Source organism: Hippopotamus amphibius, chromosome 2 (assembly GCF_030028045.1).
Source record: "Hippopotamus amphibius kiboko isolate mHipAmp2 chromosome 2, mHipAmp2.hap2, whole genome shotgun sequence".
Lineage (NCBI taxonomy): Eukaryota > Metazoa > Chordata > Mammalia > Artiodactyla > Hippopotamidae > Hippopotamus > Hippopotamus amphibius.
This window is the reverse complement of record NC_080187.1, coordinates 7,535,837-7,552,179: the sequence shown is the minus strand read 5'-3', so window position 1 is coordinate 7,552,179 and position 16,343 is coordinate 7,535,837. Positions and strand designations below refer to the sequence as shown.

The 16,343-nt window shown below is 51.5% G+C and overlaps 1 protein-coding gene and 1 long non-coding RNA gene across 5 annotated transcripts in view; one reads left to right on the top strand and one right to left on the bottom strand.

Moving 5' to 3' along the window:
- Positions 1–27: 27 nt before the first annotated feature.
- LOC130845362 (uncharacterized) overlaps positions 28–16,343 on the top strand; it is a 28,767-nt gene continuing 12,451 nt past the window's right edge. Inside the window, exons 1-2 of the long non-coding RNA XR_009051391.1 lie at positions 28–105; positions 10,460–10,555. This is a non-coding gene — a long non-coding RNA (uncharacterized LOC130845362). The remainder of the gene's footprint in view (positions 106–10,459; positions 10,556–16,343) is intronic.
- ZER1 (zyg-11 related cell cycle regulator) overlaps positions 3,371–16,343 on the bottom strand; it is a 30,374-nt gene continuing 17,401 nt past the window's right edge. For all 4 annotated transcript variants that reach the window (XM_057722454.1, XM_057722455.1, XM_057722453.1 and 1 more), the window contains 8 exons: positions 12,933–13,148; positions 12,012–12,053; positions 11,727–11,846; positions 10,935–11,050; positions 10,275–10,463; positions 8,962–9,059; positions 6,881–6,983; positions 3,371–5,060 (listed from right to left, as the gene is read on the bottom strand). In XM_057722454.1, the coding sequence (XP_057578437.1) occupies positions 5,003–5,060; positions 6,881–6,983; positions 8,962–9,059; positions 10,275–10,463; positions 10,935–11,050; positions 11,727–11,846; positions 12,012–12,053; positions 12,933–13,148 (942 nt within the window). In that variant the 3' untranslated portion in view covers positions 3,371–5,002. The remainder of the gene's footprint in view (positions 5,061–6,880; positions 6,984–8,961; positions 9,060–10,274; positions 10,464–10,934; positions 11,051–11,726; positions 11,847–12,011; positions 12,054–12,932; positions 13,149–16,343) is intronic.

Below are 16,343 nucleotides of genomic sequence, written 5' to 3'. Positions count from 1 at the left end.
AATTGTGCCTGGTTCGAGGATGTGATGCCTGAGGCCTCGAGGGGGACAGGACTCTCCCAAGGTTGCTCCGTGGTGATACCCTTACCTCCTCCTATTCATTTTCAGGTATTGCAGGTGGGATGAGAGCAGAGTGGAGGTACGTGGTGCAGATTCTGGCTATGAGGGGCCCAACTTGGGTCAGAGTCACAGATCCCAGCGCTGTCCCTTCCTACCTGTATGAGCTTGGGCAAGTTACTGAACCACTCCGAGCTTTGTTTTCTGTCAATATAGTGGAGACGATAACAGTACCCCCCTCCTGAGGTGGCTGGAGAACTAAATAATGGAAATAGAGTGTCTAGCACAGGACTCTGTCTCCCCAGCTCTAAGCCAGCGCCTACACCCTCCTGACTTGCCCAACCCAGGGCTTCAGGCTATTCTACGATGAAACCTCATCATTCACTGCTTACACTCCTTCACTGTGTCCGCAGGGCCTTCTCCATTCAGCCCTGTCTTTCCTCCTGTTCCTCCCACTGATACCAACATCCACCTTCCTCCATCAGATGGGCGCCCTTGCGGCTCTACAGAGTAGTCTTCTGACATTTGCTGTTTTTGTCAGCTCAACATCCCCTTTTCTGTTGGGGAACTGACTCTGCCCCATCCTGTGTGGTTCTGGAGGAACTGTGTCCCTCACTCCACAGAGTGGTGGGAGACAGAGTGCGGGCATGTGACTGGAAGGCCAGACATGGTCCCCATCTCATTATCCCCAGTGATTGGTCCTAAGTGGTGGGCATATGACTTGGCAAGGCCAATCAGAATCATTTCATGAGAGTACTGTATAGATGCTGAGAGAGAAAGGGGCATTCTTTTGGATCTCAAGCATAATAGGATATAATGGCAATTGGCGGCCAGCTTTATGCTATGTGGAGAGAGACTCTGGCAGGAGAGACGGAGGCCAACTACAAAGAGACATAGAGTTAACCAGCACTGAAGGAGGGAGTGAGAGACAGTCTTAACAACATTGTCTGGGCCCCCCAATCCAGCTGTGCCTGAAGCCGATCTTAATGCTAGCTTCCCAGTTGCATTCATCAGTGACATTCCTCCTACCTTTCACTAAGTGTTTGGGTAAGTGTTTGAGCTGAGTGTCTGTCACTTGCAACTCCGTCTTAATTACTACAATGGCTGCATGACTTAGTGTGCTGAGTGGGGACATCTACCTACTACATTATCAACTTAAATAATCCTGAAGCTTCCATGAGTCAGCCACTATGCTGGTGTCAAAGATAAATAAAGTCGGACACTAGTTAAAGTTGTGAGGACAGATTTTAATCAGTAATATACTATTGCAGTAGGGAAGAGGATCCAACATGAACTGGATGCAACTTTGATTTGTACAGAGGTGTCTGGGTTTTTTAAAGGGACAATGAGGGAGCAGAAATGGGGAAGGGGAGGGGCTTGAAGAGACTCAGGGAAGTGAAAAATTATTGATACAAAGAGTGGGTCAGGGTAAATGCTGATTAGGCCAGCTGTGTCTGCTAGCTGGCAATAATTGAAATTAGGCTTCTATCCTCCCACAGAGACTGGGAGACAGAGGCCTGATCCTTCCTGATGATTACATTTTAAAGGGATAGCTTTCAGGTCCTTGAGAAAGACGCTCCTGAGTTATAGAAGTTACAGATACACCTCAAAGGGACAGAGGAAGCATTCACAATTGTAAGCCCTTTTTAGTTAATGCTCTAAGAAAGGGTGGTCAGGGGCCTGTTATCAGGTGTTGGTTAAAACAGCCAGTAAATTCTTTTGGCAGCCTGGAGCTTTCTCAGGCAAGCACTTTAAGGGGGGCTAGGGTCATCCTTGAGATGACTGTGTTAGGGTTTAAGTCTTTTAATGTCAGAGAAGAGTGGACGAAATCACTTGTGCTGAGGAATCCGTAGTGTTTTGGGTTTTTTTTACTGTGGACTTTTCTTAAAATTGATTATTTATTGGCTGCATTGGGTCTTCGTTGCTACACATGGGCTTTCTCTCTAGTTGCGGCAAGCAGGGGCTACTCTTCATTGTGGTGCATGGGCTTCCTCACTGCGGTGGCTTCTCTTGTTGTGGAGCATGAGCTCTAGGTGCTTGGGCTTCAGTAGTTGCAGCACATGGGCTCAGTAATAGGCTTAGTTGCTCTGCGGCACATGGGATCTTCCTGGATCAGGGATCGAACCCGTGTTCCCTGCATTGGCAGGCAGATTCTTAACCACTGCAGCCACCAGGGAAGTCCTAACGTGGACCATTTTTAAAGTCTTTATTGAATTTGTTACAATATTGCTTCTGTTTTATGTTTTGTTTTTTTGACCCTGAGGCATGTGGGATCTTAGCTCCCAGAACAGGGATTGAACCTGCGTCCCCTGCATTTGGAGGCGAGTCTTAACCACTGGATCAGCAGGGAAGTCCTGAGTCTGTAGTTTTTATAGGCCAAGATTAAGGCCTAGCGGAGAAGAGCGCTTGGAGCCTGGCTACAGTTTGGTCTAGGAGAGAACCTCTGTCACTGGGTGCTGGGGACACACCCACCTGGCATGTGTGGGAATGGTTCCACTTGATCTGGGGCCAGTGCCCTGATTGTTCTTTGGGGAAGGGCTCTCCCCCACTGGGTGCAGCCTCAGTAGTACTTCGGGACCTGGAAGGCACTGCTGATAGTTATACTAGGACAACAGGTGTAAGCCAGGACCGTCCTGGGCAAAGCCAAGTCAGCTCGTGGTTTGGCCCCGGCTCCTTCATCCCCGCCGGCTGGTGCCCTCGAGCCCTCACTCTGCTGCAGCGATATGGGCTCCTTCATGGTTCTCCCCGCAAGGCCCTTCTCCTGGCAGGGCCCTCTGTCTAGGGCGTCCTTTCCCTGGCCTGCTACAGCCAGGCCTGGCAGCCCGGTCTTTTTGTTGGATTCAGCTCACATCTCCCCTTGTAAGAAGTCTCCCCTGTCTGTACGGGACGTCGTGCTGTCCCTCATCTGCACATGTGCTCTCCCCTCTCCCTAAAGGGCTGTAGCCCAGCTAACTTGTCTGTCCTGTCCCCTCCCACTGGCCCACAGGAGGGGCCTGCTCTGTGCTCCTTTCTCCCTGCTCCTCGCACACTAGGTCATGATCTCGTGTTTAACATTTGTCTCTACCATCAGACAGCCATTCTGGGCAGGGGCCCTGTTGGTCTGTTGCCAGCTGTCCCCTCAGTGCCTGGGCACAGGGGTGTGGAGAGACTGCAGAGGGAAAACAGCCCGATCTGCCACCTGTCCCCAGTCTGCAGTTGACCCTCTGGGGTGGGCACACAAACCAACCCAACACACCCTCACTCAAGGCCCACTGCCCGAGCCAGCCCAGGCCCCTCTCCAGACCCTATCCCTTCCGCCAAAAAAGACACTCTGCTCCACTTTGCACAAAAATGTATTTCTGTGACATCCCAAAGTACAGACATTTACCCAGGCCCCAGGTGGTAAAGCAATGCAATGTGAGCTCTGTCCGGGGTCTGGCTCAGGCCACGTGAGCATGGAAGGGAGGGGCAGATGTGGCCCATCTGCTAAGCTGAGGGACTCGGGCAGCTGGCCTTTCCCAGGGCTGGGAGGGAAAGACCGCAGGGGAAAAAGGCCAGGTGCCTGTCCCCTGGACTGCTCATCCAGCCTGTTCTGTCTGGAGGCAGAAACACCAGGAGAATCCAAAAACAGGCCCAGGGGAGGAGGAGGGAAGAAAAGCCACCCCCAAGGGCTGCCTGCAGAGTCAGCTCTGCTCCCCGGCCCCTTGTTCCAGAGGGGCCCCCTCACCGCCGTCAGTGCTGTGAGAAGCAATTCGGAGTGACGTCAAGGGAGGAGCACAAGGTATTTGGCGATACATTTGTGTCTCACACGTCTCTGAAACACAGCACGGAGGTTTCCGAGGGAAAGCCTGGGGCAGAGCGGGAGGGGCGCGGGAAGGGCTCCGAGTGCCGAGCGGGCCACTGCAGGACGCGCCACGTGCTGGTCTGGAGGTGTCTGCCTGTTGCCGCCGGGAAAGCCTGGCGCGCGGACCTCCTGCCTGTGAGAGAGGTGTGGGGTCCTCTGGGCAGCAGGGCACCAGGGCGAGTGAGGCAGGCTCAGTTCTGCTGGTGGGGTGCCAGGGCACCGTGGGTGCTGTGGGCCGATGAGGGGTGGGGAGTGAGGGAGCAGGCCCCTGGCTCTGGAAGGCGCTGGCTTCCAGGGCAGGGGGCAGGTTCCGGATATGTTTGGCAGAAGGGGCAGTGGAATCTGCCCGAGTTCTGACCAGCCCTGGGCTGGGGCCTTCGACAGCCTGGGACCTGGTGGGAGACTAGGAGGCAGCCTCCGTAGCAGCGTGGCCTCAGGCAGGCCCGGCCAGAGGGCGGCAGAGCCGCTGTGAGCCCTGCTCCTTGAGGGCGCTCTGAGGCTGGGGCTGCCTGGACCTAGGCAGGTACAGCTCACTTCCATGCCCCAGAGGCCCACAGCCGGGAGCACCAAGGCATCTGGGAGACCCAGTGGGGTTCGTTTTCATCTCCAAACCCCATCAGCCGCACCCAGGAACCTAGATGGCGTTCTCAGGCTTTGGTGGGTGGGTGAGGGTGCTGGAGTGGGCTATCAAAAGCCCACTGCCTCTCCTAACGGGAAGCGAGGCTGAGGTTGGAGATTACAGGGCAAGGGCTGGACACTCACAAGGTTAGAGGCATTTAGTCTGGCAGGGGTAGGAGTGAGTGTGGCAGCGATGAAGGCTTTGAGTTGGGGCTTGAGAATGGCCAAGGAAGCTGCAAGGACTCAGGGAGTGTTTCTTTTGTTTTTGTACAGAAATCATACACACAAAACTTCACACTTCCTAACCAAAAAAAAATAATATATATATATATATAATATATATATCTCACTAATGTTAAGGAAAAGCGTCAATTGTGCAAAAGTCCCCCTGTGTCCCTGCATCCAGTGGGAGGCTCCCCGGGTGGGGATCTGCCAGCTGGGCTGCTTGAGAGCGCTTCCTCCCGGCCTCACGGTCCAGAGCAGTGGCGGTCATGGGGGCAGAGGCCTCTATCTGGACGTGTCCATGTTCTCCTCTTTAAAGTTACTGCAGTGCTCAATCACCTTGCTGGAGACAACGGGAGAAAGAAGATTGGAGGGCAGGCTTGGCTTGAGGTGGGCCCAGCCCCTCCCAGCCGATCAGGCTGCTGGATTTATCAGCACATCTTAGCCGTGATGCTGATGCTGAGTGAGATGAAGTGTACGACGTGGTGGGCAGAGTGGCCGGCGTGTGCGGGGTACCCAGGAAATGGTACTTTTGGCCATGAACACCATCAGCCCTGTGCTCCCCTCCTACCTCCCCAAGCCCCCTTTCCCACCTCTCAACACCAGGGCATCTGTGGTTAGGGGCTTCCCTGAATCAGCTCAGGCCTGATCTCCAAAACCTTCGCTCTTTTTTTCAGCAACATCTTCCCTCTTCACTTTTTCCTGGTCCTTTCTCTTCCCCAAAGTCTACTGGTGGTCCCCAAACTGCCGGCACGTCAGATTTGCCCAGAGATTGTGATCCAGTGGCAGGGCTGGGTGGGGCTGGGGCAGCTGTGCTTGCACAAATACCAGGGCCCAACACCCTGCAGCAGCCAGGTCCCAGTGCGGCATTTGGGAACCACCCCTCATGCTCAGATCTCCAGTCTCTCTCCCCCTCTAGTCTGGCCCTTGGGAACTGCTGTCAGGTGTCACCCTGAACCCTGCACAGCCTTCCCATTTACACTAAGCCTTCGGGTTGGTGGCAGGAGTGTGTGTGTGTGTGTATGTGTTCACTACAGCCTCCATGGGCTAAAGAGGTGCCACAATGCCTTTTAGGAAGTCAGGGATGCCTGGGGTGGGACAGGACTCGTGAACGGGCTGAGGGATTTCTCCTAAGCACCCTGCCATCAGGCTGACCAGCTCAGGTACACATCTCAGGTCTTACAGAGATGTTCAAAGTGACTGGGGTAGGTTACGGGTCAGTCTTACCCAGTGCTTCTCAACCCTCCTGGGAGCCCTGTTGACAATGTGTATTCCAAGACTCACCGCCCAGACCCACTGGAAAAGAAAATCGAGGGTGGGGCTGCACGTTTTTTAACAATGCTTTTAGGTGAATCTTTAGGGAGACTGGAGAAGCACTCATTTTACCATTCCCAAACTCAGACAGATCTGTCAGTTAAACGTTTAAGCAGTGCCTTTTGCCAAGAATAACTGCAGAATCAGGCAGTGAATCGTCATCTGAGGAGCCTCTGGGCTCCAGCCCCCCCCACCCCGCCTCAATACTCTTTATTCTACACTGTGCTTAGAACTGAGGTAAACTTAACTCCGTTCTCTTCTAAAATGGATCCTGGAGAAAGCAAGGTCGTTACTGCTAATTGTGACACGCAGCATCTCTGAGAGTCTCTCTTGTGCACCGATGGGTGTGAGATGACGGTAGATGGTATTTTAGACCCACTGCCATGTAGTGGAACCACACGGCAGCGGAAGGCCTGACGGCTCTACATGTCCAGGACCTTCCCGTTCAGAACCTCATATGCATTCTGCCTGATCCCTAGAATGTGTTTTACTCTACTCTGTCCTCTCTTTAGCTGGAATGTCTTTGGCCAAAAATAATGACAGACTCTGACCTGACTTGCTAATGCCCAGGGATGAGAGGATGGGACTTGCTGGGAATAAAAGAAAACCAAGCTTACAAATGAGGGCAAGATGCTCCGTTCAGAGCTTGATCATCCAGTTTCCGGCCACACTGTGGCCAACATGACACGCAGGGAGGCCCCAGCTGGACATCAGTATGCTGTCCCGCCTCCACACTCAGCTCCAAGTTGTCCCCGGGAATTTCAGCCATTCCTAACCACGAGGGGGCCCAGCTGTGTGCCTCGCTCCCCCAAGTCTAGGCTCCGAGCAGAAAGTCTGCCAGTCTCTCACCGGGCCATCTCCTTGGTCTCCTGCCGCGCGGTCGCCGTCTTGATCATGTCCCTCAGGAGAGGCATCCCACCTTCTTTGATCAGCAGAGGGCAGTACTTGTCCGCTGTGGGGTAGGGGCAGACAGCAGGTGACTGGGGGGCGGGGGGGATTTCTATCAGCCTGCTGCCCAGAAACCCACCCTTGTTGCGAGGACTGCCCTCCCAGAAGGGGGATGAAGACGTGGCCCCGAGTGAGAGCACGGCTGCAGCCCACCATGAGCCATGTGTGCCCAGCCCCGGGGCCCAAGTTCCTGAGGCCACCTGGGGGAAGTGAGGGTGAATCCCCTGGAAAAGCCTCTTCCCTTCTTTGCCCCACAGTGGCATTTTCCCCCCAGATGTCACCCAAACCAGCACCTTCTATTCTCTGAGAAGTTTCTGTAAAAATAGAGCTTCCGAAGCGCTGCGCTTGGGTATCCTGATCCCACAGATCCAGGAGCCTGTATTTATTTGTTCTTTTGCTAAATACCTCCAGCCAGGATGGAACCAGCAGGCCTACCTATGGGGTGGCTTCATGGTTCACTCCAACAAAGAACATTCTGGGGGTTGGTATCCCAGGGCTATACACTCCACGGAGAACACGGGCATTTCAGTGGCCCTCCAGCAGCTCTATACAGTAGGAGCTATTTTTATCATCTCCATTTAATGATGAAAGAGCTGAGGTTCAGGGAGATGAAGTAATCCACTTGAAGTCACTCTAGAGGTTTGTCTGAGGGAGTCCCGGCTCAGGGCTTTCTCTGTGCTATGCTGCCTCTTTGAGGTAAGGTGCTACATTTTAGTAAGACTAACCTCAAGGAATAATTAAAAATTGGCTAATGCTTGTTGACCAGCTGGTATGTGCGAAGCACTCTTCTAAACACTTTACACGTCTTATTTCACAGCAATCCTGTGTGGAAAGTACTATTATCATCCCATTTTAAAGATGAGGCAATTGAGACACAGGTTGAGAAACCTGCTCAAAAAAAAAAAAAAAAAAAAAGAAAGAACGAAAGAAAGAAAGAAACCTGCTCAAAGTAACAGAGGCAGTCTTCGCCCAGGGCCTGCACTCCTATCCACTCTGCCAGTAACAGGGCTGAGTAGCATCCAGGCACCAGGGCTCAGAACTTTCCTCTGGTTCTCTTTTCACATCAATCTTATGAGGTGTTAATATCCCCATTTTACAGAGGAGAAAACCGAGGCCCACAGAGGCTAAATAACCTGCATGAGATTACATAACCAGTAAAGGAGAGAACTAGGGCTCAAACCTGGTCTGCCATCAAAATCTCTTAGTGTTGCACCCTCTTTTTCCTCTCCCCAAAGCCACTGAGCAGAGAACAGTTCAGGCTCTTCTAAGGGAAGGCAGGTGTCTCTTTGAGGAAATGAGTGAGAGCTGTTTTAAAGTTCTCTCCTGGGACTTCCCTGGTGGTGCAGTGGTTAAGAATCTGCCTGCTAATGCAGGGGACACAGGTTCGAGCCCTGGTCCAGGAAGATCCCACATGCCACAGAGCAACTAAGCCCGTGCACCACTACTACTGAGCCCACGTGCCACAACTACTGAAGCCCGAGTGCCTAGAGCCCTTGTTCTGCAACAAGAGAAGCCATCACAATGAGAAGCCCATGCACTGCAACGAAGAGTAGCCCCCGCTCACTGTAACTAGAGAAAGCCCGCGTGCAGCAACGAAGACACGATGCAGCCAATAAATAAATAAATAAATAATACAATTTCTTAAGTTCTCTCCTATTCTCTCGGAAGTCTGTTTCCTCAGGGGTTAGTTCTTGGTTTTGGTTGGTCTTACCCTGCCTTATAGAAGGCATGGAGATTCTTGACTGTTCACTCACATGGAAGCAGGAAACATTAAGAAAGCCGTCTGGGCTCTCAGGATGGGCTGGCTCACCTGGGAGGGGCCTGCCATTATGTGGGGTGTCCCACCAACGCCGGAAAGTGGAGGGCTGGGTGCTGAGGCACACACGCCGACACCAGCTCTCATAGTGCTCACCCGATCATCACCTCCCTGAGGGCAAGTCTGCTTCAGCTGATGAGTGAATAGACTGCGAGTGGGTACTCACGGTAGACAGACACCAAGTTGTACAGGGCCCAGGTGGCCCAATGCTGGCTGACAGGTGAGATGCCCTGGGGCAGGAGGCGAAGAATTGGCTCAAATGACCTGTAGGAAGAAAAATCAAGGTCACCTTTTTTTTTTTTTGGCTGTGCCGCACAGCTTGCAGGAGCTCAGTTCCCCAACCGGGGATTGAACCCGGGCTACTGCAGTAAAGGCCCAGAATCCTAACTAACCATGAGGCCACCAGGGAACTCCCTCAAGGTCACTTTTGATCCACCAGGGAACTCCCTCAAGGTCACCTTTGATGCCGAGCATTGGGGGAGTGCATTGTCTCCCGCTGAGGGTTTTTCCTGGCTGAAGGTCCTGTGCACAAACGATGAGCAGGCCAGTAGGATGGAGGGGATATGGGGGCATCCGGTCCTTCAGCCCATTTCAGGCTCCACAAAGGGAGCTCCCTTGTGAGAGGGGTCATGAGCATGAGGGAGGGAGGAGGAACACAGAGCAGGTGGTGCAGAAACTTGGGACCACGGCAGGGAGGACAGCCCCAGTCTGAGGGATGGGGGGCTGCGAAGGACCCTGGGAAGCAGAAGAGATTGTGCCTGCACTTTCCATAATGGCCTTCTACGGGCCATCTGGAGTCATGGTCCAAAAGCCTGAAAAACGTATGTGCAACCTCCACCCCTGCCCCGGGCCAGTGATTCCACTTCATCTCTCCTCGGAAATGACAGGAGTTGGAATGTTGGCAAAGCCACGAGCAAAAGCCTGTTCCTCCCAGCATGGGTTTTCAACTTCAATATCAATCAGTATGTGACGGCCCAGATGCACACAGAAAGTGACTCAGTCATAAAACGATGAGGGAGACCCATAGCTGCGGCTGGAAATCCAGTCATGAGATAGTGAGACGTGATGCCAGCTGGGCTGGAGGTAATTAAATCTATGCACAGAAAACTGCTGGAAGGGGAGATGCCAGAATGTTAGGGGAATGCTCTTTTAGGGAATTAATGGTTTCCGTTTTGTTTCCTGTTGTATGTCTGTATTTTCTCCCCCCCCTGCCCACACACACAGCTGAACACGTATCAAATGTTTGTAGACGATAGGCTCTGGGTACACACAGGTGTTGATGTGGGGAAACAGGCACCAAGCTGTAGAGGTGAGATGTGCGCCTTCACGTGCTGTGTTCTACATGGACTACACCTCGGTTAGTAAGACCCGACAGAGGACTAGGAGAAGGGCAGGCAGCTCTCATCAGACCCCGTTGAGCAGGAGCGTCCTGTCCCAGCACTTACCCCACATCCGCACCCGCCCCTACCCGCTCCGCACCTGTAGTTGATGTTTCTCCGTGAGTTGATGTCCCAGCTCTGGATAGCTGCCCACATGCGCTCCTCCACTTCCTCCCGCTGGGGTTCACAGATGCCCCAGGCCTCAGGCCCATCAAACATGATGTGGGAGAGGACGCCGCAGGCATTGTAGGAAACCTCAATCCCATCGGCCTTGCTTTCCAGCAGGTTGCTGCCAAGAAGAGAGAAAAATGGAGTCCTGATCCCCAAGTCCCTCTTCAGATACCAGCTGCTGGATCCCAGCTCACAGACCAGACGCCAGAGGTACTATCGATTTCTTTATCTCTTATTATCCATGTCCAGATGAATTGTGTTTTCATTTGTTTTTTGGCCATGGCTTGTGGGATCTTAGTTCCCCAACCAGGGATGGAACCCAGGCCCTGACAGTGAAAGCACGGAGTCCTAACCACTGGACAACGAGGAATTCCCCAGATGACTTCTAAAGGGGATTTGAGGTCACTTAAGATATAGCTACAAGAGGACCATTTATGGAGGGTTGAAAGAATAAGAAACTGCATTATAGAGTGAAGGCAACATTTCTAACAGAAATCTAGGCTAAGGGCAGTTGCTGCAACTGAGCACTGACTAGAGCTCTGAGCATCCTGGCAGCCAAGGCAAAAAGGGAAAGGAGAGAAGTACCAACCTGAAGACACTGATGAATTGGGAAGTCATCAGCTGGGGCCGTAGCTCCTTCACCTCTGCCACGTTCCCCAAGAGTCCCAGCATATTCCGATGTAGCTCCTGCTTCTCTGGGAACTCCTGGCAAAATGAGAGCCATTGGGGTCATATCAATGAGTACTTAATTAGTGCCTGATACTGGTAACCTAGAAGCTTTATGAGCTCTGTCTGGCCATTTCAACTAGACAAATAGTGGGTGCAATCTGCTACCCTCCTACCTCCCAGTACACCTAGGACAGTGCTGGGTACACACTACAAGGGATTAAAACAGTAGGGCTCCTTGCCACAAAATTGAAGGCTGAGTGGAGATCAGACCTAGAAAATTAGGAATGGCACAAACATGATTCTATTTACCAAAGCTCAAAATATTAGTTTAAGGGAATCTTTTTGGAAACTGGAGCAAGCAAATAAAGAATGAGTTTTAGGATGAACAGACCCCCCTACTGGACAGAATTCTGTCTGGCTGACATTTCAATGGACCCCAGCCAGACCTGGGCACTCTGAGGAATCATGCCGAGGATAGGGCTGGGTTTTCCCTTGGAGGTAGGGCTCTAAGAGAGGGCCCAGCCAGGCCATCTGGGTCAGGGAAGACCTCTGGAGTGCCTGTTAGCCGCAAATCCTGGGCTGGTGGGCCTGTGAGTTGGCCCCCACTGCCCTTGCGTGGGGACCATGGGGAAAGGGGTTGCTGGGTGACCTGGGGACAGAAGAGCAGCCATGTGGGGGTCAGGGAGGCTGATGCCGCTGGAGAGGGCGCTACCTTCAGGCAGTCCAGGAAGAGCTTCATGCCGTTGAAGTTGAGGAACATCTCGCAGTTGTCGGGCGTCTCGTCCGTGATGTTCCACAGGGCGCTCCAGGAGAACTCCATCACCTGGTCACACTGAAGCGAGGAGAGGGCTCAGCACAGGTTCACCTGGATGGGCCCGCAGGCTCCTGGCCCTGCTGAGGGGGTCCCCTGACACAAGGTGGACACGCCCCCAGGGGCAAACCAGTCACCCCTCAGGCTAGGGGAGGGGCAGGGAGGCTCCATGAAGACTCGACTTACTATCTTGTCCAGCAGCTTCTTCTGAATCAGCTTCAGCATGGTCTGTGGGCAGAGAGGAGAACTTGAGGGGGGCCGGGGCTTCAAGAGCTACCATGTCCCGCAAGAACCAAGATGGGGGAAGAGTCAGCAACTCTATTCCTGTTAATACATCCTGACGAGACCAAATCTGTTTATTTGGGAGGCTGCTGGAAGAAGTGCAACCCACAGATCTGGTACTTGGCTTCAGGAGTCCTGGGTGCTAGTCCTGGCTCGACCTTGATCCCGCGTGGCTATGGGCGTGGCCCTCCCCGTCCTACAGGCTGCAGCCTCCGCAGTGATGAATGAAAGGTGGAGCCTGGCTGTGCCTTCCTCATTCTTCCCTCCCTTTCTTCAGCAAAGGTTTATGATCTCCCCAGTGTGCACCGGGCCCTGTGCTAGGAAGTGCTGGGGATGGCATGATGGAAGGAACAAGTGTGGCATCTTTCCCTACAGCGCTCCCACCCAGTGGGTAGGCCGACATTAAACAGTCGCTCAGATGTTTTATTTCATCGCAGTTGGGAAGACAAGAGGGACACCTGGTCTGAGGAGGCAGGAGTGACTTGTACAGTGGGACCTAACAGGGGAGTGGAGAGAGAAGATGACAGAGTGTTCTAGGTGGAAGAAATCTATGGGCTGTAAGCAACATTCACTGTTAGGAAATTCTTCCTTCGGAAGTAGCTTTTCTTTGGCTGCTCCACGCGGCATGTGGGATCTTAGTTCCCCGGACCAGGGATTGAGTGGGTGCCCCCTGCAATGGAAGCGTGGGGTCTTAATCACTGGACCACCAGGGAAGTCCCAGGAAATTCTTCCTTTGGTCCAGCCTAAATCCTCCCTTCTGGCAGTAGGACTATGGAAGAGGAAGGGAGGGAGGAAGGGAGGGGCAGCCCCCCCCACCAAACGCACCACAACAAAGCCCATCTTGCCCACGGCCTCCTTGTGGTCATTGTCCACCTGGCAGACCAGGGCGTTGCACAGGTGCACGGCAATGCGCTGGATGGACTCGTCCTGCCGCGTGGGGTTAAGGATGCTGAGCAGGAGCTCGTTGACTCGGCGGTACTGGAACTCCAGCTCCTCAGGGATGCTGAAGTTGCAGAGGGTCAGGCAGCAGTTCCGCTGGACCTGGGCAGGGCCGGGAGACAAGCGGAGCACAGTCAGGGTCAGACTTGGGAGCTGGACTTGAGGGGCTCTCTAGAGGTGAGAGATCATCCCAAGCTGTGGTGGTCCAGGAAGGCTTTCTGGAAGAGGAGACTACAAGACTTTTTTTTTTTTAAACATTTTTAAAAAACGTGAACTGTAATATACAGAAGAGTGCATAAAACACAAATGTATAGTTTTGCAGATAATTATAAAGCAAACGAGCTTTTCAACAACCATGTAATCACCACCTGGGTCAAAAAATAGAATGTTGCCAGCACCCAGAAGTCCCCATAAGTCCCTTCCTGATTGTAAGCCCCTCTCCCTATGAGATAGCCCCATCCTGTCTGTCTCTCTCGTTCTCCCTCTCTCTCTCTTTCTTTCAAGATTTATTATTTATCTATTTATTTATTTATTGGCTGTGTTGGGTCTTCATTGCTGTGCGTGGGCTTTCTCTAGTTGTGCCGAGCAGGGGCTACTCTTCATTGCAGTGCATGGGCTTCTCATTGCGGAGGCTTCTCTTTTTGTGGAGCATGGGCTCTAGGTGTGCAGACTCCAGTAGTTGCAGCACACAGGCTCAGCAGTTGTGGCTCGTGGGCTCTAGAGTGCAGGTTCAGTAGTTGTGGTGCACAGGCTTAGTCACTCCAAGGCATGTGGGAACTTCCTGGACCAGGGATCGAACCCGGACCAAGAATCCACATTGGCAAGTGGATTCTTAACCACTGCAGCACCAGGGAGGTTCCTGGCCTTTCTATTTGAGAGATTCTCCAGCATCTTGCGGCTTTTTGTTCCACCATAGGTTTGTGAGATCCGTCATGTTGTTATTAGTAGCTGAAATGCCTTCATCTTCTTCACTTGCAGTACAGAATTTCAATTTACACATCCAGTCTACTGCTGGTGGATGTTTGGGCAGACTTCAGTGTTTGGTTACTTCAAACAACTTCCTGTAGGTGCATCCTGGTGTCCACGTGTGTGGACTCCTCTAGGGCCCCCACTAGTGGGGTGGAGCTTCTGGGTCACAGGGTGTGCATGTCTTCAGCTCTACCAGGTAACACCAGAATGTCCCCAAGGTGGCTGTACCAGTTTACACTCCCACCAGCAGCATGGAAGAGTTCTAGTCGCTCCACATCCTCAATTTTAATTTGTGTTGTCTGTGGGTTTATTTATTTATTTATTTTTTACAGTATTCTCTGCACATTTGCCTCATAATTTAATTTCCTTCTATCCTTTCTCATTAGCTATTGGAAGTTCACCATACTTCATTACTTGTGTAAATTAGAGGACATCACCCTTGTTAACTCTGTCCTTTTTTCCACTACAATATACACACATTTTGTAATTTGAGAAAAAAATTTAAATTATAAAAGCAAAACTTACTCACTGTAAAAAGTTCAAATAATACTATCTTAGCAGAAAGTTAAAGTGCCCCACTTCATTCTTCAGAAGTAATCGCTGTTAAAAGTTTGACGCACAACTTTCTAGATTCTTCTACCATGGAAATACAAATATATATTTGGGGGAGGGGAGAGGTGAAAGAAGGTTTTATCCATATTGGTCCAAAACTTCTCTTCACTTAACATGCAGGGCCATCGATCTTTCCACCTTAGGATGTACAGATTTACCATCATATCCCGTGATGTGGGCAAATTGTACATTACTTTTCCAGATCCAGGCCCCTGTTGTTAAAACATTTTGGTTTCCTCTGACTTCTTATTTAATCAAGAAGGGAGGATGTACATGTATCTTTTTCCTTTAAGAACATTTCTTTCTTTTCTTTTTTAAAATTTTTATTTGTTTTTGGCAGTGTTTTGTCTTTGTTGCTGTGCACGGGGCTTTCTCTAGTTGTGGCGAGCGGGGGCTACTCTTCATTGCGGTGCACAGGCTTCTCAGTGTGGTGGCTTCTCTTGTTGCAGAGCACAGGCTCTAGGTGCACAGGCTTCAGTAGTTGCAGCACGTGGGCTCAGTAGTTGTGGCTCACAGGGTCTAGAGCACAGGTTCAGTAGTTGTGGCGCACGGGCTTAGTTGCTCCATGGCATGCGGGATCTTCCTGGACCAGGGATCGAACCCATGTCCCCTGCACTGGCAGGCAGATTCTTAACCACAGCACCACCAGGGGAGTCCCTCTAAGAGCATTTCTAACTGTGGAATTTACGCCAAAAGACAAATGCATTCACAGTTTTGTCAAGTTCTGCCAGTTGTCCTGCGAAGAGGTTGTCCAGATCATATCTCACCAGTGGACAGTGGGAGAGTGTTCTTCCCCTGGCCTTTGCCAACAGGTGTCATCAATTTCTCAAGTCAAAAAGTGATATCTTGTTCCTTGAATTTCTGTTTCTTTGAAAGAGTTTACTAACTTGCAAGTCTTCAACCAGCATTCTTTTCTCGTTAAAAAAAAAAAAAAAAAAGACATGCCTTTTACCTGATTATAAAATCAATCTCAATGCAGGAAAAACTGTTGCTCTAAAGTCTGCAGTTGGCAGGCAGTGGGAAAGGGGGCCTTCTCAGCCCTGCAGAGGCTATGTCCCCACCAGAGGCTTTCTGGAGGAAAATGCAAGAATACATACCACATGCTTTAAATGTATACAGACCCACTGCTCCAGCCATTCTCCTTTTAGACATGTCTCTCTCATAAGGAACATCAATTACATGTATTCGGCAAGGCCTCATTTGAAACAGCAAAACATGAAAAGCAACCTCAATGTTCAGCCGTGGGGCTGACTCAGTAACTGCAGCCTGTGTATTTGGGGGAGCCCCGTCGTGCTACTCCGTGGGGATGGGGCTTGGCCACTGCCTCTGTGCTCCAGCCCAGAGTCAGCACCAGGGCGGCCTCTCCCTGGATGAGGACCGCTTCACACTGTGCTGGCACCAACAATTAGGAAGCTCGACTGTTAAAACCAGCTGCCCTGGGGGAGTAGAGCTGGGATTAGAACTTTCATTTTCTGGTTAGTACATTTTCTATTACTTGAATCTGTTTGTTTTCGAAGCATTAGGTATCTCACTTTTGCAATCACAAAAGAAACACTGCTTTTAAAATTTTGTTGTAAAACGTTTTTGATATGGGAGATGTTCACATTCACAAGACACTGTTGAAATGAAAATCCACGTTACACAAACAGTACAAACAGAATGGTCCCATTTACTAAATGAATGTGCACAGACTAAAAGCCACAACAATAGACATCC